Below are 25,458 nucleotides of genomic sequence, written 5' to 3' on the forward strand. Positions count from 1 at the left end.
ACCCCCGAAGCACATGAAAACCTCTCTCAGTAAACTAACAATTAAAAATTGGTCAACATAAGACTTTGTGATGCAGGAGGAGGAGTTTTTACCTGCTCCCCACAAATGCAAACCAATACCCCATGACTAAAATAAATTCTCATAGCTCTTCTTCTTCAGCTTGGTTTATCTTTCACCTGACATTTTGTTCATAGCAAGATAGTCATGCAATTCTTCTGCCATACACTCAGAATGCTGTTGAGCACTTCAAAAAACAATCTGAGAGCGATTGGCCAGCTGCAGTCCATACTTATGACAGAAGCTATCCAAGGCAGATTTCCCCTGGGGGGAAAAATGCCAATAAAGATAACCTTGGTTAAAAAAATGCAACCTAATATGGAAAAAAATATCCATATGAATTAACCAGATTTGAGAAAGGCAATGCCTTCTTTTTTAGTTTGGAACTGTCAGGTTGGAGTTGGTGCTGGCCCTGAAGCCAAACTTGGTGAAAAGGTAATCTCAGGCCTACCTGACATCTCTCCCTCCATGTATATCATGTTCACCCTCCTGCCTCACTCACCTTTGGCTGGCTGCATGCCCACCTGCTCACTGTCAACCCACACATACAGTTTTTCTGCTCATCTAAGTCCTGTTCTCTTTCTTTGCTTCTTGCACTTATGCACAGACTCTGGCTCTATCTCTGCCTGTCACCCATTCCAGCTTAGCTGTTGTGCCTTCAAGGTCTTTCTCTCTTTTCCCCTTACAGAAAGTAAAAGCCAGATCTCTTTCCATAGCAGCTTTCTACAGAAAATGAAAGAAGATTCTTTCTTTAAATATAGACAGTGAAACGCTTTGGATTCAACAATTCAATCTTGGTAGAGAATTCAGAGGAGCAGCGAGGCGTTAAGTTTTTCAGTTTAAAAAACTATGAAATTAAAAACAAAGACCCTAGAAGGCTGGAGGGTGGCCCAGAGCCACCTGTTGCTCCAAAACACACGTGTCTGTTTTGCACCTTGGCTTGTTGGTAGCAGAGAAGAGTGGGCAGAAGGGAGGGAAAAGGAGAAGGGCTCCTGGACAACTCTCAGTAGTTCTGTGCTTGGTACCCCTGTGTGTCAGCATCAAAAGCATCCACCGAAGGAGGCTGCTGGTACGTCCCCATGCTAGCTGTAGTGTCATCCTCATTTGTGTAGGGAGCATAAGGCATGCCGGCCTCCTGGCTTGGATCCATGTAGTCCTGGGAGAAGAGAGCCGAATCGGCACCAAGCAGATATCGCTGGAATGCCAGAAATGACTGGCCCACCTTTGAAGGAGGATACAGCAGTCCAGGGAAAATGTTTTGGGGAGGAAAAAACAGGAAGGAGAAAGACATGGAAGGGAGGAAAAACAGAGGGGAAACATACAAAGGGGGAACAAACAAAAGCAGGATTAGTGGTGGTTAGCGCACAAGACATTGTTAGTGCATGAGACATTGGAATTATTAACAAATCAAACATAAAGGCATTAAAAAACAGTAAGAAGGTTTTGAAACACCCTACAGAGAGCACAAGTCAGGGAAGAAACCAGAATGCACCCAAGCAACTCTTCCCCTTGCCATCTTGTATCTCATGGTATTAAGAAAAGGACCAACAGGAGAAAGATTATGTGCATATTCCAATTCACCATACAGATCATGATGCTTATTTTCATGTAACTGGCTTCAGCCTTGTAGAATCCCTTGCTCATTCCAGTGGCTGTGAAGGATGACTGTGGGCTCAGCACAGAACATGTTTTGTTGTGCTAGCATTAGAATGGCTTGGGAGAAAAAGGTTTCAGCTCCTTTTCCAGGGGGGGGGCATCCTGCACATGCAGACACACCTTCAGTAGTTCTTTGGAGGCTAGCTATGCTGGCACTCTGGGAGCCAAGGCAAGATGGTCATTTTCAACACACAAGAATCATCAGAGCAGTGGTCAGGAGGCCCAGCATCAACACAAAAAGTTCTTGTGCTATGCTTTTTGGCAAAACTAGGATGGAGAAAGGCTCAGAGATCACCAGCTGCCTTCCTAACACCATCAATTTGTGCTGGGGGAACAGCAAACCAGAAAAACAAAAGAATGATTAGAAGCAGAAAGTGTATTTTGGCAGCGACCCATGGCAGTTAAATAATACTAAGGTTGAGAGAAAGGTACATTGGTGTTATTTGGCATTACTTGGGGAGAGGGGCACAGAGGCAGGAAGAGGAGAACATGAACAGGATAAATTCTACTTTCAGCTATTCAGTGCTAAAGGGCAGGCAGAGGCTCTCCCAAACTCCAAGGCATCTCGATGTTCTCACTCTTCTTACCACATCGGCTGCCCAATCACTCACTATAAAATTTTTCTGCCTCTCATCTTCCTTCCTGCCTTTCAGCATGGAGCTGGAAACATTTTCACTCCAACAATTTCCTCACTGCTATGCCCAACCTTTCTGGACACTAGCATTAGGGCAACAGTGGTGGAGCGTTAGGAAACAGAGTGTTGTATTCTTCCTGAAAGGTAATCTCTCCAAGTCTCCGAAAAGCCAGAAATGTCAGCGTGCTCTGTAGGGAGAGAACAGGATGTAATAAGGGGCGTTAATGAAGGAGACGATTCAGCAAGACCCCCTTGGTTAAAATAAGGCATCCTATGCAATAACAGAAAAAAGGGAATGCTGGGGATCATTGGAGGGCCTCCCCTCCTTTTCCGAAGATGTCACATGACCACAAATGCTTCCTTTAGTGCCGCTGTACTCTAACGAAAAAGGCCTCGACACAAGCCCAAGATAAAAAGCTGCATTTAAGAGAATCTTTAAAAATTGAGCAAAACCAGTTCACTGAAAGGACTTAAAATAGCAGAAAGTGTGCTCAGAATGCAGAAGTTTTGTTACCAAAGAAAAAACAAGCCATTTGCCTGTACAGAATACGTGCTGGAAAGTGGAATGTCTCCTATGTCACAGATAAATACTGGACACTATCAATATTTTTTTAGTGGATGGACTGAAGTAGTCTGTCATATACACTTTTTATTTGCTGCATTTGTCAATGAGAAACTTCTAATTAGACAATTTTAATGTACATATGCAAATGAGGACTAGATGGGCCTCAACTCTGCATAGTAACAAATTTCCTTGGAAATTCCTCACAGTGTTGATGAGTGATAGCATATGAGACAGCCAGTGTGAATAAAGAGCTGCTTTCATAGACAAATGTTCCTCTGCCTTTACTCTAAACTGGAGAGCTCTATATAACTCTCAAACCTTTTAAGAACAAAATGGAGTCCAAGTATTTTAGCACACTATCTGGACATATGTATTTTAGGTATGTATTTTCAAAGGTCTCACCCACACTGCTGTCATTTTCCTTCAGTCAGTCCTTCTATCATTTTCTGTGGAGGACTTAAAAAAACACACATCGGTAATCTCTAACCCCACCCCCCCACACACACACCATTAATTGCTATAGCACTATAATGCTGCTGCGATGACTGGATTTTTTTAAAAAACAACCTTCTGGTGATGTGGTAGAAAAAAATGTCAACCTTAGTTGGCAGAGTAAAATGGCTGAGCTGGTCCTGACCTTGTCCTACACTGAAAGAGTTCCCCTTCTCATCTTTACTGAAACAAATGAGGGTAAAAGGCAGGCAAGAAAGCCTGAGGGGGGATTCTTAAGAGTATTCAAGGTGCCATGCAGCAGTTGTTTGAGGTCCACTGAAATCAGTGGTAAGCAGAAAAACAACAGGAGCTGTAGTACTGCACTATATTCTCTGAATCTTCACATTCTACCCTTGCTTATCCAAGAGAGAAGACAAAGGAGCAAGACTAGGGCTGCATCCACACATCATTGAATACTGCACTATCGTTGCACAATAGCAGTCATATGCTGCTGGACTTGTCTTGTCCACACAGGATAACCCAGTTGCGAACAATCATACTGCACTGACAGTACAATATCCAGTGATACTTCTGCTTTGGGTTGCTTTGGGGTGACCTCTGTTTGGTGCCAGTTTGGTGCAGTGGTTAAGTGTGCGGACTCTTATCTGGGAGAACCGGGTTTGATTCCCCACTCCTCCACTTGCACCTGCTAGCATGGCCTTGGGTCAGCCATAGCTCTGGCAGAGGTTGTTCTTGAAAGGGCAGCTGCTGTGAGAGCCCTCTCCAGCCCCGCCCACCTCACAGGGTGTCTGTTGTGGGGGAGGAAGGTAAAGGAGATTGTGAGCTGCTCTGAGACTCTTCGGAGTGGAGGGCGGGATATAAATCCAATATCTTCTTCTTCATCTTCTTCTTGCTTCCTTCTGCTTTGGGGTGACCTCTGCCTCTCCCCCCCCTCCATATTTCTGCACACACTTCTAGCTCTAATGCCAACATGATTTTTTATCACGCTGCCCTCATACTGTAAGCCTCCCCCTCCTTTGGGCATTTTTGTGTTAAAAGTCACTATTTAACTTGATGCACAGCTCTGGGTGGGTGGCGGGCTTAATGAGTACTACAAGAAGAGAAGAGATTAGATTTATACCATGCTCTTCACTTGAAGTCTCAGAGCAGCTTACAGTCTCCTTCCCTTCCCCTCCCCACAACAGACACCACTGTGAAGTAGGTGAGGCTGAGAGAGTGCTGAGAGAACTGCTCTTGAGAGAACAAGTGTAAGAGAATTGTGACTGATCCAAGGTCACCCAGCAACTGGGAATCAAACCCAGTTCTCCCAGATTAGAGTCCACCACTCTTAATCACTGCACCAAACTGGATCTCAAGGAACAGTCGATTACCACTCTACACAGCTGACTTTGGAAGTTTCTGGGTCTGTGTAAAAAACCCCAAAATACGGGGAGCATAGCCCAAGAATGATAAGGGGCAGGAAGAAGCAATGGTTATCCTTTACTATGCCCTGATGACCCCAGCCCAGACATGAAAGGCTCTTATCATGGTATGGTCAGTTTACAACATTTATTTGAGGAATGTGATTTAAAAAAAAATCTGGCTTGTGAGAGTGCATTATGGAGATGGGATCAGAGAGACCCTCTATTAAGAGGTTTGAACAGCACCCAGAGACATTATAATTGGGCCCAGTAGGTGAATGCAGATCCACAATAAAGTCAAGATATTTATGTCTGTCTTTGGCCTAAGATGGCACAGAGAGCTGTAGTGCCACTCTGCCCTACTAGGTGGAGCTGGAGTTCATACAGGGCTGTGCTAGCTCTTCTTTGGATGCTTTGATGAGACAGAAAAGACAGATCTGTGCAAACAACCAAATATTTACATTACATAAAATCTGGCACAAAACTGTCCAGTAAGTTTCAGCTGTAGTCTATCCAGTGATTTATTTGGATATATGTGAAGACCTTTTGAACTGTGAAACTTGCAAGAAGGAAATTCCATTGGATGTAACAGTACTGGAATCTGAAGTAACAGGATGTCTTAGTGAGGAGAACCACAATTACTCAGCTGCAGTACTTACCCAGGTGAAAATGGAGAAAAAAGAGAATGCAATCGCTGCTCGAGCTGCATCTGTTCCTTCATTCATTGGATTATCTTCTGGTCTTGAAACTCGCCATTGGTCAGCCAGGAAACAAAAACTGACAAACCAGAGGAATGCCCATAAGCCTTAGAGAGAGAGCACCGTCAAAATGAGGAGGAGGAAGAAATGGAAAAACAATATATGTGTAAGTACACATATACACAATATATGTGTAAATATATATACTAATATATAGCATTCCAAAGCATTTTACAGATTGGGCACATTTGTGTAGGGCAGAGTGGAATGCTAAAAAGCTGATATAGGGGGAAAGCACGTGAGAGGCGGATGGCTATCCCTCCCTCTTTCTGACAGTTTTCATCAGCAGATGCCCTGTTCCAGCCAATTTTAAAAAACTGATTCCTGCCCCCCACCTTATCGAAGCCCAGCTCAAGGCAAAATGACCTTGGTGAATGGTATCCGCAAGGGAAGAGAATCAGTAATGTGTGGGTTACCCCCTGCTCCCAACTATCCCTGCATCTGTGTTACCTTGGTGAATGCAGATTGAGAAACATGCTTAAGCTCTACCTGAGTGAAGAAAAACAAACATTCTGTGACATGGGGAAGGAAAGACAGTTTCAGAAATACTGAGCCTGTAGCCTAATTCATAGAAGGTGTTATTATCCATGACTGGGCCTCACAAAAGTAGCATCACTTGCTCACTTATTCCTGAAATGCAGGCCTTCTGCAGAATTAAGCCACATTACCAAACACTGCTCTGGAAAGCACAGCTAAAGGACAAATGTCTCCAAAATCAACTGCAGAGGAACTACAGCCAGACTGCATACACAGCAACTGGAATCCTGCCAAAATTCTAAGGCTAGTTTCCTTATTCTGAAAGGAAGAAAATGCCATAGAATCATTAATACGATATTCCTAGCGTGACTGGACTCTTTTGATGGGTGAGTCTGACAAGCAGTAACAGGGAACACATGGAGGTGAGACAAAGAGACACATTTCACACATACAAATCCAAACTCTAGAAACACAGGCACAGGATAAGAATCCTGCAGGAGAAAAGAAATTATCTCCCCTGCCCAAGATTGCAATTATTTTGAAAAATGAATGGCTTTTTGCAGAGCATAAACTCATCCTACTTTCACCTCTGGTATTTTTCCAGTATTCATGCTGATTAGAAACCCTACAAAACCTGCCAGACCAGATGAAATGGTGAAATAAATGAAACGTGTCTCCCTTGTGGGAAGTGGAACCTCTCAGCTACTTTCAATTCTTCTAGAATCACCACCTCCCATACGAGAAAAATACATCATAAAAACATGGGTGAGTGCAGGACAACGCTTTAAGTGGGAAGTAGTGCCCAAATTGGAACTATCTGGTTATCTAATCTCTTCCTCAGTGAGCTTTCTTTGCTGCATTTTGATATGCATATATTTTGGCAACTTCAGCTGAACCAGGGAATTTCATCAGCGGAGTTCCGAGATCCACCCCACCCTCTTTTACATAAACAACACACAGGAACAGACGGATTCCAACTGTAATCACAGAGAAAGAAGTTCAAACCATCCTTCCCCTCTTTCACCCAGTGTGAAACAACCCCACAGAGAGAGCTACATGAGGAAACAAACAGGAACCAATATGATTCTGCAATCCTAATCCAGATCAAATTCATAAATACTTGCTGGTGTTTTGTTTTTTTTAATGAACTACAGCAAGGGTGGCCAAACCTGCTTAATGTAAGAGCCAGAAGTTTGAGAGCCGCAAGTCAAGAAGGAAGTAAAGAAAACAGATGGGGGGAATGGGGAGAGGTGGAAAGAAAGCAACTTTAAATCTAAATGCATTTTCCAAGCTGCTGGCTGGCTTGGAGACGTGATTTATAAATGCTTTCTCCAAGCTGGCCAATGAGGTGGTCGGAGCTTTGAGAGCCACACAAATGTGTGAAAGAGCCGCATGTGGCTCCTGAGCTGCAGTTTGGCCACCCCCGAACTACAGGGAGCTCCATTCATAAAACTCCCAAAGCACACCATGCCTAGTTCTTTTTTTAAAATATATGGGGAGAATGACATGAAGAAACTCTTCCTTGTCATAACATAAACCAGGCAATGTATCAAGTGCCTGGCCATATGATTTATCCATCTAGCTTGCCAGTGAATATTCTTCAACCAGAGTTTTTAAAGTTTGAACCTGGGACTGTCTGCATGTAACACTTGTGCTATATCATTGAGCCATGGCCTGTTCCAGTTCTTCCAGAGAAATAATCAGGGCCTTCATCCATCTGCACTGGACTTGGGCTGGAGTTCCAAGGAATTATATAGTGTTTGGGAACACTGAAAGAGCTTGTTGGCTACTGTGCGAGATAGGACACTGGACTAGATGGACCACTGGTCAGATCCAGCAGAGCTCTTCTTACGTTCTTATGACAGACCCTTTACTTCCATCCCTAGAATGAGGCTCACACCTCAGGGAGACTCATCTCTTACCCTTCCTCTAGTCCCTCCAGCAGTGGCTGTTTCAAGGTGGGAACTATCTGCCAATCACAGGCTCTATTTACCAGGCAATGTTCTTGCCCACTTTCCTGGCACCTGGGAAGGGTGCCACATTGGGGAAGAGCAACAGGTAGCATGTCAGAGATCCATCTGTGGCTCCCAAACCACTGAATATCACTGCACTGCAGTTTATAATTCAATCCTATTCATAGAAATAAGTCTCACTGGAGTGAGGCTTACTCTCATGTATGCATGCTTAGGGTACATCAGAAGCATGAAGCTGGGGAAGTATTATTACATAAGGCAGCATGGTGTAGATTATCACACTAGAATCAACCTTGAGCCCATCCACTTCCAGCTAACCCACCTTACAAGGTTGTTGCGATGATAAAATTAAGAAAGGGTGAATGTTGTAAGCTAATTTGGGTCCCAGTCATGTATAAATAAATATCACTGTGTCTAGGAGGATAGGGGCTATAAGAAGGCTGCACATTCTAGATTATCACCTGTCACTATATTACAAGACTTCTAACTCATAAAACATCACAGCTGTTCTCATTTGTACTACAGAATTTGTCAAATGGGAAGAAATTTCTCCCCAAACAGATTGTAAGTTTAATTACAAAACCAAGTAATGCAAAGCAAACAAGCATTGACCCAAGAGTCCCCTCATATTATTCTACTCCTTACCAGCATCACCGACTATAGCAGACAAGAGTAATGTTTGGAATTTACACTTGGAATTTGGAATTTACACCTACACTTCAAGCTCATACAGTGACATGAACGTATTAAAAATAAATGGATAGTTTATTTTAAGGGTGATAAGGGGAAATGATTTGCTGTACTAATGAAAGAAAATATAAGCAACCTGACAGTCATGGTAGTAACCGAACAAGCAGGATGATTTACTTCTCCAAAGGAACCTTGCTACACTGCAGACCAAATGTCCCCGACAAATCACTTTTTGACCTAAAAATGACACTTGAGAAGGTTTAATACAAGCTGTTATTCATCTTTTAGAGAGACAAAGGAACTGCCAAGCTGTTGCTGGATCTTTAGAAGAACTATTTCCCCCCCTCTGGAGTATTAATGAATAATGTTCCTTAGCCTTTCCCACTCATACACATGCTAAAACAGGCATTTCTTGTTCTCTCATGCAGAGGGATTGTGCTTCCAAATGACACTTGCCATTCATAATACTATAACTGTATTAAAAACAATTTTTAAAATTATAACAGCTGCCCATTTTATCAGGAGCATTTTTTTAGACAAAGTTTTCCTTAACTGATAAATTATCTATGTAATTTTAAATCTGGCCTCAGAATGTGGATCCAAATTTCTGTCAAATTGGGCCACATAAATGTTTCTACAAATCTGCAGAAAACTTCAGAGTTGGAGAAAAACCCAAACCTGGTTAAAAGATGGCTAAAAGTTTTTAAAAGGCAAATCCACATGTGCAAGACAACAGAAGAACACCAGGAAATAAGTGGGACAGGAGCTGAGGACAGGAAAAAGGAATTGGGGGAAAAGCTGCCATTTGGGGCCAAAGGAGAACAAAGAGGACAGGTGAGAGGGATAGCATGAAGAATGAGCTTTCCCTCCCACGTCCTTGCAGGTCCCCCAGCATCTGAACTAAACCAAATAAACATTACAACTCCAGTTATTACAAACAAAAATAATTATGAACCTATTTACACACACACCTATATTTGTCATTTGCTACACATGAAAAACCTCTAAAGGAAAGCAAAAACGAACCCCATCTCTTCTAACTGGCAGCTTGGAGTCAAAACTCCCTCATCACTGACAGCAGGCTGTTTGCAAGCCTACTCCAGAAAGTCTGCTGTTCTAATAAAAAATGTTATGTCTGAATAGACCTCATGTTTTGTAAACAGATTCAGCAGGAGCTTACAGGAGCACCGCTCCTGAATCTTTCTGATGGTTCCCCCTCTTCCTCCCTACCTACCTTGTCCATTGAATAGTAGGTACAGCTGCATAACAACCCCTGGATTAGGAGAGCAGGCAGCCAGCCAGCCAGCCACCAGGGGCTTTGCCATGCCCCCAGCAGCCCTCACAAACCCCTGAAGAAGCCCTATGCCACCCTTTCTCCACTTCTTATGTGATTTTGGGCAGCAGGTGGCTTGCTGGCCTTTTGACTGGGGTGGGGGGAGGGAAGCCCAGGAGAGTGAGGCCTGCTTGGGCTGGCTGGATCTCTAGCCAACCCAAGCAGGCCTCATTCACCCAGGGCTCTCCTTTCTTGCATTGCATTGCTTTTGGCTGCGGGGGAGGACATATGCTAATGATTTATGCTAATGAGCTCTGTCACCTATTTTTCTACAAAATGACCCGTTTGTAAGGAATGGGGTGAAGTCTCAGAGCAAATATTAATCAATATTGATGTGGAGTTCGAAGAAAACCCCTTCATTGTATGACCAGTGTACCTGAATATGACTTTTAGTAGGAGCAAAAAGGATGTACATTTTTGAAGAGGGAAGCAAACGGACAAGCAGAGAAAGCATTTCACAGTATGCTTTAAATGGTATGTATACTGGCATCAGCAGCTGTGCATGAGCACAGGTTTGCCTTCACTGAGCTTTGAGAGGGGACTTCACTTTGAGACAGAACCTAGAATCTTTACCTAACTTTTGCAACCTAAAAACACACTCATTTTAAAAAAAATTAAGATCTTTATATACCTGCCTTTCTCCTGAGCATCTCAGGGCCCAAGGTAGATTTGAGTTACTGTCTTTACAGAGCACATAAGAGTTAAATAAAGAACCCCCTTTTAATACTTTATTTTCTGTGCTATGACTACATTGTTCCTTTCCTTCTATACAAAAAATATTATGTTTAAATGCTTTGGCCATGCAGTTACAAAGACGTGAGGGCATTTAACTCTTAAGTGGGGACAGTGATTTCCACCATTTTTCCTCTCCCACAGCAAACCACCATTTTGTATCCTGTGCTGTCCCCTCAGGGTCCACTGATTCCCTTTGGGAAGGGGAGGGACGTTAATGGGCTGCAGAAGGTGGGGCTCCCAAAATTTAAAAGTCTTTGGGTTTTTGGAACTGCACAATTGGATACAAGCTACTTTTCCTTTTGCATATATATCATCTTCACAGGGGACTATCTGAACTATTTGGTCTTATGCATTGAGAGTGTTTCAGGTTGATGACTGATAACTGGGGAGGGAGAATAAAAAATATGAGCCAGAAAAGATGCTGCAGTGCTCTTTTTGCACTGTGTCCAATGGATCCCAGAGGCTTCCTGGAAGAGTCATTAAGGGTTCCTCGGTGAAAAAGTGAGCAGTGGCAGAGCTGTTTCCCATAAAACATAATTTGACTACCATTACTGTGGCTAAAACAATGACTTGTGAAATCCTTGAAGTCTCTGGTTCAAATCTTGCCTCTGCCAGAAATTCCTTAAGTGGCCTTAGGGAAGTCACTCTTTTTCAGCCTTCTACCATCTGCAATATGGGAATAATTATACCAGCCTGTATTACAAAGCTGTTTTAAGAATTGCTGTGATAGTGTCCAAAGTGCTTTGAATGCAGAAAGCTCTAAGTAAACACCAATTATTTATATTAGAAGTAAGAGTACTATCACCACTACTCTTCCTTATCATTGCATCCAACTTTACCCTCATCTTCAACAGTTAAGAGAAGTCCTCCCCAACTCTGAATGGACAGACTTCTCTTTGTGTGTTTCAAACTGGATTTTCTTTGTAGCATCTCCTCCAATTCCCCACTTCTGCTGCTTGTAACTTTAACTGCTATGGATGCACCACCTTTCATGTATATGATGAGGAAATGAACTGACTCAGAAAAGCTTATTTGGAAACGGATTCTGTTAGTCATCACAGTTCCTCTGCACTTCATGTTATATTACCCAGCAATCCACAGCTGCAGTGAAGCCTTAGGTATGTTCCAGTGTGTTGCTCTCTTTATCTGTGCACAAACCTCACCAGCAACCTGGATGAACTAAAAAGACACCTGAGAACAGGGTTTCCAAATATGGTACCCAAGGGCATCATAGTACTTGCCAGTATTTTTTCTAGCACCCACTGAGTTTTTCAGTAAGTGGTCAGAGCTTGTTAATGGCTGTCCACATTCAAATGAAAGGGCTCTCTTTCCAAAGATGCAACAGCCTCAGCAGCCACTGGAAGATCAGGAAGACCAACAGGATCCAGTCTTGTGGTTTCATTCCCCCTTCAGACTTTCCTTCTTTTTTTAATTCCCACCTCCCTTCCTATCCCCAGAGGCTTTCTTTCATTTCTTTTTATTCCCCTTCTGCTATTCTGCAGGGAGAAAGGCATTGGTGTTTGGCTCTGGCAGCCACTTTTGGGTGGCACTCACCACCCCCTCTCAAAATTCCAAAGGTGCTCACAGGATCAAAAAGGATGGAGACCCCTGCCTTAGAATATGCCACAGAATCTTCCACTATGCTTAAAAGTTTCCTTGTCAGACAAGTCTGCAAGGAATGGACCTGCCTGAAGATGGTTACAAACGACTGAGCTATTAGATTGTAGACAGGCTGAGTTTATCCAACAAGTATTTTCTGTCAAAACTGCCTGGTGTTAAGAAAAGCTCCAATATCTGTGGCAGTTTGGTCTGCAGGTCTATTTCACAGGAGGAGTCTTGTGATAACTTCACATTTAATTGGGGAGCTCATGTACGCATCAGTGCTCAGAGACAATGGATAAACATTTGGGTATAAATTAGCATGTGCAAGAGATTTTGTTTTTAATTGTGTGTGCAAATGTTTACTGGGACTACCTAAGAAAAAAAAAAGGAGGATAGTGAAAAAGCATGAAGGGAGAGGGGACTAGCATAAGAAAAGGCATTGAAAAAGGAGAGAGAGAAGCCAGGTATCAGCAAAGGGTGTGCTGTGAACACAGGTTTTTCTGTTGAGAATATCAGACATAGCACATAGATAACTATAACTCTAAATATCTGCAAACATTCCACCAATTTCCTCAGCTTGCAGCTAACAGTTTCACTAGCAAATAGCAGCCTCCAGAGGTATGTAACAGCCTCCAGAAAGCTCATGCTCTGGAAATTAAAGATAGGTCAGTCTTGGATGCTACAGAATATTAACATCGCTACAGAATCTCAAGCAGTGTGACTCCATGGAGAAACTCACCAGACACACCAATATCGGAGAGTACAACTTTCTTGCGATCTTTGACACTGCTAATCTGTGGAAAGTAGACATCTAGTGCCAGGTAAAGAAGGCAACTGAGGAAGGCAAGGACTCCCACGGTGATACCGTAACCACAGGCATCCTGGTTGCGATTGAAGATGCAAAACTCCTCTGATTCATCTTGATGGTTAAGGTAGCCTTCATTCACAATGGAGCCAAACACAACAATGGAGAACAGCTAGGTACAAGGAGGCAAGAAAACAGTTAAAAACGGACTCCCTCTACAATCCAACCAAAGTCAAGCACTGCAAAATTCTACTGATTTTGGTAGACAAAAGTTAAGCACACAAATGCATGCTTAACTCTCTCATTTAAATAAATGGGACTTACACATGTTTCACTGTGGTTGGCCTATACAAGAGGCATTTTAATCTAGCACCTAGTTATGAGTGGACCCCAGTATGCTTTCTATTCCAGTTGATAGGTTAGCCATTGAAAAAGGTACTTATTTTCAAACTACAAAAATCTAGTAGTCATTTACCACTACGATTCACCCACCCACTCAATCCTTCACTTGCCATCTCATTGCAATATAATTTCCCCATCTGCTAACTCATTATTTTCTCCACCCCCCTGCTTCCTTTTGTCTATCCAAATACTAGTATCCCACTTTCCATTCATTATAGTGATGCCTTATGTTTCCCTCTCCATTCACCAGCAATCCATCTGTTGCAATTTCTTACCTTTCCCACTATTGTGTGTGATTGCTACATCTTTCTTTTTATCTTGTACCACACATTATCCATTATCTTTCATGACCCAGCAATATGCATATGACCAAACAGCAGACTGGCTAGCCAGTTTTAGGAGTTAAATTTTCAAATGAAGATTTGTCCAAAAAGATTCAGAGACCATCAGCTGCTGCTCCCTGACCCTTCCCCACCTTAACGACTTCTAAACTATTAGCACTATGAGAATCCAGCATGTGTGTATTTAAATTGCTGTTTTATGGAAACAGGGGGATAACACATGGTCCCTGACTGGCTACAGCTCCTGTGTAATTAGGGCTATGCACTCGGCCTCCCAGCTTTGTATGTTTAATGCATTAAACACCAGAATACACTGTCATGGTAAACATAACTGTTCTATAAGGAAGCTTCCAGGCTCCTGAATATTCCATCTCCACAGTGTATGCTCTGTTTCAATATCTAGCTTCCTTTTTAAAATCATCTATAAACATCAGATTTATGTACATATTCAATATATTTAATAATAATCAAATTTAAACATGAACATTTTGGTGTGTATACAGCAACTCCATGTGTTTCTTGTTTCCCCTTTACTTTTGTTTTATTTTTGTTTTACTGAGTTCAAATAGAATTTCCAGGTAGTTTACCATTTAAAAAGCAATCTAAGTTTTAGAATTAAAACAAATTAAATTTCAAATGCCCTAAACAGATAAAAGCCAACACATTAACATTTCCCAAAGATCTGAGTAAGTGACTGTTCTCATTTGGTATCCAGAAGATTATCTAAGTAGATGACAGACAGATACATTTGTCCATGGCTCTCCACAGCTGAGAGTACCACAACAGAAAAGACCTCTTTTTCTGGTAGTCACCAACCTAACTACTGAAGGTAAGGGGACAGATACACTGGTATCTAAAGGCTCCCCTTCTCTTTAAGGGCTTTACGTGTCATAATTAGACACTGCCATTACAAATCAGAAAAATGAGAAGACAGAAAGAACTGTTTTAACACTAGCAAAATACCATCGCAACTGGAGGAGGGCACCAGGCAACACCAAACCAAATGCAGGTTGTAAATTGTACATGGTCTCTACTTTTGTTTATGTAATTATTGTAGCTTATGATCACCAGCACAGTCTACCCTACATGACAAAAGGATTGGTAATGTTTCCCCACACTGCTTAACAGTTTTGGATACCCCCTCCCCTCATGGGTGTTTGCAACCTGACAGCAGTTTACACACACACACAAAGATACTTTCTTCACTAAATCACATTTCAGCAGGCAAGGCCTGCCCCAGGGATTCCTTTTCAGGCCCCACAGTAAGCTGAACAAGGGAGGAGGGATCATCTGTACCACAGACGATGTGATGCTTCCACTGTGATGCCCATTTCCTGGGTATCATGTGATGTCTCCACAACTCAGCCCATTAGTGTTTCTTGAACACCATACAAGGGAAACTGTCACAGTGCCTCAGCATCTTACTACTTAATTTAGGAAGATCTTGTTTTTGACTGAAGAATGTACATGCTCCACTCTACTGCACTCCCAGCCCTTCAACTTCCCATTATCCCCTTCAGTCACGAGGCTGCTACAGTGCCTCTCTCACTCTCCTCTGCTCCTTTTTAAATTCAGTTATAAAAAGGAAATTGTTCTGTTACGTAATATTCCTCACAGGATTTATAATCAAATCTACTTCAGAAAGAATAAAGCAAAAGCTCTTCTTGTGTTTGAGGGACCAACTGCTAAATATAAAAGCAATCGAGGGGGGGGGGGGAGAAATGTTTCAAAATCCACAGGAAGAAAATTCAACAAGCCTTTGGTTAAAGATTATCCAGCTCTCATTTTATTTGTATTCAACTATTTACCGCTGCAAATTTGGGATATTGCTTGAGAACTAGGAATTGACTTTGTTCCCAAATACATTTCTACTATTGCATTTGTAATTCATTATTACCACTATTTGAATTTCTCTAAGAATATCCTTAGGGTGATCCCTAGCAGCTCATGCTCATATCCTGGCAGACATCCTAAGGAACAACTTTCAAGATTACAGAGAAACCATCAATCATTTGATTGTTGAGTTCACCTATGGGTGGAGACAAGACATAATATTACAGGAATAATGAATGTTGCCTGGTAGTAGCTCCATTACTGCCGAGATAAATGTACATTTTTCACTATACAGATAAGCACTAGAGGATTTTAGTGTAGCTCTAAAAGGAAAAAACCAAATGTGGAGGTCACCAATTCTTGCATTCACACATCCAGTGCATCTTTCTTCCACAATCCCTAAAGCCATTTGCAAGTTATTTAAAAAGTTTGTTACTTTTTGATTCAGAACAAAATTCAAATCCAGTGGCACTTTTAAGACCACCAAGGTTTTATTCAAGGTACAAGCTTCATGTGTATGCACACTTCTTCAGATACATTGAAATGGTGAAGGGTGAGAAGCAAATTAGCATACAACACAATGAGAACATTATTTATTTTATTCCATTTCTGTCCTTCCCTTCCCATGAAAGGGCTCAGGGTGGGTTACAACATTAGATTAAAACAATAAATCAAACATTAAAATTTGTAAAACTATCACCCTAACAAGATGGCATTCAGACAATGGTGTCCCGATAGCATTTAGTATAAAAGATAGTCAATGCCCTGCTCTTGGCCAAGTCAAGGCAAGGACTGTCATCTAAGATCCTCAGTCAATCTTATAAATCATGACAGACAATAACAGGAGGGGCAAGATGGTAGATGGTATTTGACGTCCACAGCCTCATCCTAAAGCCTGCCAGAAAAGCTCCGTCTTATAGGCCTTAAGGAACTGTATAAAGTCCTGCAGGTCCCTGATCTCTAGAGGGAGCTCATTCCATCAGATTGGGGCCAGGGCCAAAAATACCCCTGGCCCTGGTGGAGGCTAAACAGACATCCTTAGGGTTGGGGATTACCACTAAATGCTGATCCAATGAGTGCAAGGCTCAACAGGGTACATATGGAGAGAGGCAGTCCTACAGGTATGTTGGTCCCAAGCCACTCAAAGTCTTGAAGGTTAGTATCAACACCCTGAAATTGATTCAGTATTATATTGGCAACCAGTGCAATTCTGTAGTGTATTGCGTTAATACACTATCACGTTATTGCGTTATTACGCCATGTCGTAAGACAAGCACCGCGCAGCCATGCAGCGGAGGCGACTGGGGGGACAGCCCCCAGGCGACTCTGCGCAGCACGCTAAAGGCTCCGCCTATGACCATCAGTGGCGGGAAGTTTGACTGGCCAGGATTGGGCTGGCCAGCCTGGGAGGTTGTTCCAGGTTATGTATATAAGCGGGTCTCTTGTGATGTGCCTCCAATAAAGCATGTTGCCCTATCATCGTCTCCAGTCTCGGTACATTACAGTGGCGACGAGGATGGGATATTAGCCCGGGAAACAGGGCTACATCGGAGACCTCAAGGGCAACGCACAGTCAACGACCGCCGCCGCCGCAGCCACCATGGCTAACCAGAGCGGAACCACAGGTCACGTCGAGGCGTTCAACCCCTCGAATCCAGAGGGCTGGGAGTCCTATTCGGAACGGGTTGAGTGCTACCTGAGGGCCAACTGAATTACGGAAGACAGTATGAAGAGGGACGTTCTCCTGAGCGTCTGCGGGGCGGCCATGTTCGAAATCGCCAAGGGTCTCTCGGCCCCCGCAAGGATCACGGAGAAGTCCTACGAGGAAATCGTCAGACTCCTCACTGGCCACTTCTTGCCTCAACCTTCAAGGGTGGCCCGCCATTTCCTCTTCCACCAGAGGGACCAGGCAGCAGGAGAATCGGCCACCGACTACCTGGCAGCCCTACGCCAGATCGTGGGCAACTGCAGCTTCGCACAGCTGGAGGAGACCCTGGCGGACCGATTCACATGGGGCCTACGAGACGAGAGGCTCCAACAGAAGGTCTTCGCGAAGGAAGAGCTCACCCTCCAGAGCGCCTTCAGCGAAGCCGTGGCGTTCGAAAGGACCACGAGGACCTTCCCCAAGGCGAGAGCAGACACGGTCCACCAAGAGTAAGTTGGACCCCGACTGACAGGAGGAAGAAGCGTTCCAGCTGCGCCGCCCAGCAGGGGCGACCACCCGAGCGCCACAGCGACCCCGGACGACGGAGAAACTGCCCGCAACGAAATGTGCCAGCTGCGGCGACCCCCACGAACGAAGGGACTGCCAGTACCGCAACTGGGACTGCCGGAGCTGCGGGAAGACTGGCCACATCACGCGGGCTTGCCGAGCCAAGTCCAGCCGCCGGAGGCCGACCACTCACCACGAGTCAGCGGAGACCCACACTACTGGATCCACCAGTCTACAGGTACTGAACTTGCCCCTCGCCACCCTCGACAAGGTCAAAATGGCGGTCCTCATCGAGGGGGCCCCATGCATCATGGAGGTGGACTACGGTTCCTCTATCTCCATAACTGCGGAGGAAACCCTGAGGAAATTGTGCCCCCGCCACCGGCTCCAACTGAGGCCGGCGGACTTTATTCTGTGGGACTTTCAAAAAAACCCGGTACACATCGTGGGGTGGGCCCGGGTGCAAGTGAAGAGAGGGGCTTTCAGGGGACCGCTGGACATCCTGGTGGTCAAGCGCCAGCTCACCACCCTGCTGGGGCTGGCATGGTTTCGCCCATTGGGGATCCGTTTAGAGGGTGTGAAGCAAATCCAAGCAACCAGGGGGTTCGGGGAGGTATACTGCAAGTTCCCCGACGTGTTCGATGGGTCCCTGGGGAGCTACAAGGGACCGCCCATCTCCCTACCGCTTGACCCCACGGTCAGACCGATTAGGCTCAAGGCTAGGCGGGTTCCGTTCGCCTTGAAACCAAAACATTGAGGCAGAACTGGACCGCCTCACAGCCCAAGGGGTTCTGGAACTGGTCAACTATGCCACGTGGGAAACCCCCATAGTGACCCCGGTTAAGCCCAACGGGGAGGTGCGGATATGTGCAGACTACAAGTGCACAATCAATAAGGCACTGCAGGACAACCCCTACCCCGTTCCGGTGGTCAGCCACGTATTGGCAGCCTTAGCTGGGTCCAAGGTATTCGGGAAGCTGGATCTGGCACAAGCCTACCAACAGCTCCCAGTAGACGCCAAAACGGCCGAGGCCCAGACAATAGTGACCCACAGGGGGGCCTTCAGGGTGAGGAGGCTGCAGTTTGGGGTCAGTGTAGCTCCAGGGATTTTCCAGAGCATAATGGACTCTCTTCTCAAAGGGATCCCCAGAGTCCAACCATTTTTCGACGATGTTTTAATCGCCGCCCCAGACCCAGAGGAGTTCAGCAACCGCCTGAGAGAAGTACTCTGCCGGTTCGAAGCGGCGGGGCTTAAGGTCAAGAGGGAGAAATGCTTGCTAGGGGTACCGCGGGTGGAGTTCCTGGGGTTCGCCATGGACGCAGCGGGAATCCACCCGACGGAGGACAAGACCCGAGCAATCGTGCAAGCCCCGGCCCCCACATGCAAGGCGGAGCTACAAAGCTTCTTAGGATTGCTGAACTTTTATCATTCGTTCTTGCCCCATAAAGCAGCCATCGCGGAACCACTCCACCGGCTGCTGGACAAACAAGCCCCTTGGGAATGGGGCAAGCGACAAGCCGCCGCGTTTCAGGCGGTGAAAGACATCCTAGTCTCAAACGCAGTGCTCCACCACTTTGACAAGAGCCTCCCAATAATCCTGGCTTGCGATGCGTCGCCATATGGGGTGAGCGCAGTCCTGGGGCACCAACTCCCGGACGGGAGGGAGGTACCGGTGGCATATTACTCCCGAACACTATCCCCGGCAGAGCGTAATTACGCTCAAATTGACAAGGAGGCTCTGGCAGTCATAGCAGGGGTCCACAAGTTCAATGATTATTTGTATGGGAGGAGGTTCACCATAGCCACAGACCACAAGCCACTCTTGGGTCTGTTAGCCCCGGACCGCCAAACCCCGCAAATCCTATCGCAGGGCGTGTTGAGGTGGAACCAATTCCTTAACTTTTACACGTACACCTTGGACCACCAGCCCGGCAAGGCAATGGGCCATGCGGACGCGCTCAGCCGTTTGCTGCTACCCGCCATGAACCCAGCCCCAGCCCCGGCCCACCATGTTATGTTAGTCGAAACACTCCCGGAGCAGCCCCTACACGCAGCTGAGGTGGCAAAAGCCACTGGGAAGAATAAAACACTGGCGAGGGTCCTCGACTGGGTGGTAAGGGGGTGGCCGGATGGGAAGATGGGGGAAGAGTTCAAGCCATACAGCACAAGGAGGGAGGAACTAGCCACCCACAAAGGGTGCCTCTTGTGGGGCAGCAGGGTGGTGGTTCCCCCCCCCACCGCTGCAGAAGCGAGTACTAGAGTCGCTCCACGAAACCCACCCAGGTATAGTAAGGATGAAAGCCTTAGCGCGGAGCTATGTCTGGTGGCCGGGGATGGACGAGAAGATAGAGAACTGGGTTCGGAGGTGTAGCGTGTGCCAGGAGTCTCGACCCGAACCACCCAGCGCCCCCGCCACACGATGGGAAACCAACCGGAAACCATTGCCGAGGCTCCACATAGACTTTGCGGGCCCCTTCCAGGGTCAGATATTTTTGATTGTGGTGGACGCCTACACTAAGTGGCTGGAGGTCATTCCAGAGCGTCCACCTCATCAGCAGCCGCAATCCGAGTGCTGCGCAGGGCCCTGAGCACACACGGTATCCCGGACACAATAGTCTCGGACAACGGGACGGCTTTTACCTCTGGGGAGTTCCAGGCATTCTTACAGAGGTACCTAATCAGACACATACGGTCCGCCCCATTCCACCCGGCCGCCAATGGCCAGGCGGAGCGCCTGGTGCGCACAACTAAGGAGGCCCTGGGGCGGATTGTGCAGGGCGATTGGGACCACCGGCTAGCCGCATTCCTGTTTGACAGCAGGGTAATCCCCAACCCAGCCACGGGGGTGAGCCCGGCGAAGCTCCTCTTGGGGCGCAAGCTCACCACAAGGCTGGACCGGGTGCATCCCGACAGAGCCTCGGACGTCCGCAGGTCCCCCGAAATCAGGGAAGCGGCCAGGGGCTTCTTCGCAGGGCATCCGGTGTTCGCTCGGAATTACGTGCAGGGCCCTGAGTGGGTGGCGGGACGAGTGCTGCATGTACTAGGGTCCCGCCATTATGAAGTGTTGACAGAGGGGGGCCAGATCTTAAGATGGCACATTGACCAATTGCGCCGCCGCACCTTGCCGGAGGAACCCACCGAGGCAAGGGACGCGAGGGCCAGGGGTGAGCCAACAAGGGGTCTGCCAGAAGCGACAGCGCCAGAACCAATCCTGCCCGCACACGATTCCCCGAAACTGGCAGAACCAGAGCCCTCAACAGAACCGAACGGGCAGCCATCGGAGGGATCACTCCCTGGGGAGACTCCAGCCACGGGAGCCACCCCGACACCACAAGCAGCCCCTAGGCGATCAACCCGGGAGCGCCGGGCTCCCGCCTACCTACAGACTATGTACACCAACTAGGGGGGAGGAGTGTAGTGTATTGCATTAATACCCTATCACGTTATTGCGTTATTACACCATGTCGTAAGACAAGCACCGCGCAGCCATGCAGCGGAGGCGACTGGGGGGACAGTCCCTAGCCGACTCTGCACAGCGCGCGAAAGGCTCCGCCTATGACCATCAGTGGCGGGAAGTTTGACTGGCCAGGATTGGGCTGGCCAGCCTGGGAGGTTGTTCCGGGTTATGTATATAAGCGGGACCCGGCCCGCGTGTTCGCTCTCTTGTGATGTGCCTCCAATAAAGCATGTTGCCCTATCATCGTCTCCAGTCTCGGTACATTACAAATTCACAAAGCAAAGGCTGAATGTGTGGCCGCAAAGACATCACTGCCAGCACATAAGCTGCCGCATTCTGCACTTGCTACAATTTCTGGGTCAAATACAAGGGTAGGCCCACATAGAGAGAGTTACAATAGTCCAATCTGGAAGTGACCATTGCATGGATCACTCTAGCCAAGTTGCAGGTGCAGAGGTATGGGACCAGCTGCTGTAACTGCCAGAGGTGGAAAAAAGCTGATTTGGCAACTGCGGTGAGCTGGGCCTCCATAGATAATGAGGCATCCAGTCATTACCCCAAGGCTCTTCACTTTCGGTGGTGATGTTGGTGATGCCTCACCCAAGGCTGGGAGTTGTGTTTCCACATCCAATTAAGTGACCACTGCATTGTAGCCAAGTTGCGGGTTTAATAGATGCAAGGAACAACAAGCTTAGTTTATATGGTCACCATTTGTTTGGATTTAATTCAGGTGGGGGGGAGAACACAGTGAAGCAAATAAATATATGAAAATTGGAGATTGATGTGTAAATGTACCATGTCACACTGCTGCAGCTGTGTCGCAATCTGGACTCCTTCAAAGGGTTACCTTGATACCAGCATGTCTTGGCCCATGAACCACTCTAACAGACCAAATGGGCCACCTAAAATATGTCAAAAACCACGAGTGCATGGACCAAGCCAAATGACCACAAATCATCCTCCGCTCTGTGATGAAATCTGTGTCCATCCCGAATTACAGTTCCCAAATGGGGTCAATAAGCGCAGTTCCAAAGCCATACCCAAGTCATAAGCCAAAGTATTCAATACAGTCTGAGGCTGTAGGGCAGCTGGCCATTCCTCAGCAAACTTGTCCTATCAATGAAGATTAGCAATCAGGCAAGAGCTATGCAATGAAGTGGATATGCTAGAATAAATGGTGGTCAACCACTAATATAAAACTGTTTAGCACTCTAATTTACCAAAAGCAGACACTGATTATCCTGCCAAGATATGAGTCTGACTCAGTTGGTTGCCTACATCTAACCCTAACTAAAACTGATTGAAACAAGAACTACAAAAAAAATTTTTTTTAAAGAAACAAGAACTTTGTTGTTCAGTCACACAATCGAGTCCGACTCTTTGCGACCCCATGCACAAAGTCAAACCAGGCCCTCCTATCTTCCACCATCCTCTGAAGTCTGCTCAAATTCATGTTTGTTACATCAGTAACACTGTCCAGCCATCTCATCTTTTGCTGTCCCCTTCTGTCTTTTCCAGCATCAGGATCTTCTCCAGTGAGTGCTCCCTTCTCATTTGGTGGCCAAAGTATTTGAGCTTCAGTTTCAGCATCTGACCTTCTAGGGAACAGTCTGGGTTGATTTCCCTTAGGACTGACTGATTTGATCTTCTTGCAGTCCAAGGGACTCTCAAGAGTCTTCTCCAGCACCACATCTCAAAAGCATCTATTCTTCTGCGCTTGGCCTTCCTTATGGTCCAGCTCTCACAGCCATACATTACTACTGGGAATACCATCGCTTTGACTATACGGACTTTTGTTGGCAGGGTGATGTCTCTACTTTTTATTATACTGCCCAGGTATAATAAAAGCTGTCCTCTCAAGGAGCAAACGTCTTTTGATTTCATGGCTACAGTCACCATCTGCAGTGATCTTGGATCTCAGAAATGTGAAGTCTGTCACTACTTCCACGTCTTCCCTTTCTATTTGCCAAGGTGTGATGGGGCCGGATGCCATGATCTTAGTTTTTTTGATGTTGAGTTTCAAGCCTACTTTTGTGCTCTCCTCTTTCACCCTCAACAAGTTCCACAATTATATTACCACAAGTTCCATCTGTTACCAAATCACTTTGCTTCCAAACATGTTCAACACGAGTATTTTTGTCTAAAAAGTCTCACAACCAAATAGTAGTCTCTCTGGCTACAGATTTTTGGTGCAAATCATGGCACAGGTAGTGGAGAGGACTGCATCTACAACCATGCACTTGCTCTGCAAAGCAAGAAGCAGTACTGCCCCAGCCAGCATTGATAGCTCTGAAGATGTGAAGCATCATCAGCTTATGCTGATCACAGCACTGGGCAACACATTTACAAACAATTCACCACCAGCACCCCAACACAATTCTACTGTGTCTTTATTTGCGGCAATACATCTGGAATGTGTGAGAGAGGAGATCAGATTTCAAACCCAATTCTAATATTGATCTCTCTTGAGATCCTCTTCAAATATGTATCTCAGTGAAAGACACGAAGAGAAACCACTAACACTATTTTTCAAAAATGCCCAGAATTGCATCCATCTAAAATTGTGAACACCACCTTCCCCACCTTTTTTTTTTTTAAGGAATTCAGGACTACATTTTAAAGGCAGAAATACACTTCCAGCAGTTCCACATATTAAAATTCGTGCTGGAAACAGTGACATTACCCACAGCAACCATGTAACCTGTGGATGTCAGACGCTAAGCATCTGATGAGATCAGGCTAGCCTGGGCTATCCAAGTCAGGGCTATGTTAGCAGTACCTATTTCTGAAAGTCAATTGGAATAATCATTCCTTATGGCAATTTAATGTTTTGGAAATACTAAATGCCTCTCTTATATTTCTCTCAAAAAAGTCACAACTTCTGTTGCCTAATGAAGAACTACTATTATATTGCTGCAGCAAATGATAAAAAGGGGCAAACTGCTCCCTAATTCCAATTTCTCCATTCTTTCCTTCCCTTTGAATGGTATTCCAAAGCTGCTACAACTTGCCCCTATCGACTGCCTAGTCTCCAGCTTAATCATAGATCCCATAGTATTAACTGGTTTCCCTCCTACTGGCATAGCTCAACATCAGTGAAGCAAGCCATTAATTCTGTTTCCTTGGAGACTCCTTGTCTGGAACCTTGATGGGATTCTGTTATAGAAGGCCCCTCAAAGGCCAAGCTTACACAAGCATTCACAGTTTGACCAAACCTCATCACACTTCTATCTCCTGTTCAAGGAAAAGAGTGAAAGAGAGGAGAGATCAAGGACTTCAGGTCCAGACCCCAAGGCTATTCTTGTACCTTTATAAACTGCATAGAAGGGATGAGACTCTTCCCATCACTGCAATGCTGGGAAGAGACACATCTAAGAAAAACTGTCCTTCCTGTACAAGTCTTAAATGCATAAGAGCATTTTTAATGTCTGGGTCTGACAACCCCAAGATCTAGAAAACATAAAAGAAGGAGAATCTGGCTGGCCTACTTTCCATCCTGGAGCATTCTTGCATCTCTATCTATTGTTCAGCAGACAAATTCTTCCCCTGCATATCTACCCAAGGAAAAACTTCATCTGATGAATTTCAGCTTGTATTGATTAGTGTTTGTTCTTGAATACAGAAAAAACACAGCACCTTCCCAAGGATGCTTGTTTCCACCCAAGGATAACTGTTTCTGCATCTCTTGAAACCACTGCCACAGAGTCTGAGATTTCTCTCTCGAGATTCTACAGAATGTATGAACAGAAAGCATGTAATTGCTCTGAAATTATTCCTACAGCAGTACCTAATGCTATTTTGCTGTTGTATGTGTGCACCCAGCCTCTGCATTTGGACAGTCTGTGCCTGTTTAGGAGCTCTTCCCCCACCATCATTTCATCTTTCCAATCTCTGCACGGTCTGCTTAAATGTCAGTAGTAAGAGCTGTTTCACTGCTTTCCCCTTACAAATGTATGAAGGGGCACTTCAAAGGCTGTAAACCAAAAACAACAAAAACCCAGAACACTGAAATCCCTCCAGGCAAGTTTAAAAATCACAGTTTAATCTACCATCTCTGCTTTCACACATGCACCA

General features: G+C 45.5%; 1 protein-coding gene across 2 annotated transcripts in view; it reads right to left on the minus strand.

Moving 5' to 3' along the window:
- Nucleotides 1-830: 830 nt before the first annotated feature.
- The window catches only part of SYNGR1 (synaptogyrin 1), a 35,999-nt gene continuing 11,371 nt past the window's right edge, over nucleotides 831-25,458 (minus strand). Inside the window, exons 2-4 of one of the 2 annotated variants that reach the window (XM_060245430.1) lie at nucleotides 13,073-13,310; nucleotides 5,425-5,570; nucleotides 831-1,279 (exon numbers count right to left, since the gene is read on the minus strand). In XM_060245430.1, the coding sequence (XP_060101413.1) occupies nucleotides 1,061-1,279; nucleotides 5,425-5,570; nucleotides 13,073-13,310 (603 nt within the window). In that variant the 3' untranslated portion in view covers nucleotides 831-1,060. Of the gene's footprint in view, nucleotides 1,280-2,071; nucleotides 2,536-5,424; nucleotides 5,571-13,072; nucleotides 13,311-25,458 lie in introns of those variants that run through there. The other variant, XM_060245431.1, reaches the window with a different exon arrangement.

Source organism: Heteronotia binoei, chromosome 8 (assembly GCF_032191835.1).
Source record: "Heteronotia binoei isolate CCM8104 ecotype False Entrance Well chromosome 8, APGP_CSIRO_Hbin_v1, whole genome shotgun sequence".
In the NCBI taxonomy this organism is placed as follows: domain Eukaryota; kingdom Metazoa; phylum Chordata; class Lepidosauria; order Squamata; family Gekkonidae; genus Heteronotia; species Heteronotia binoei.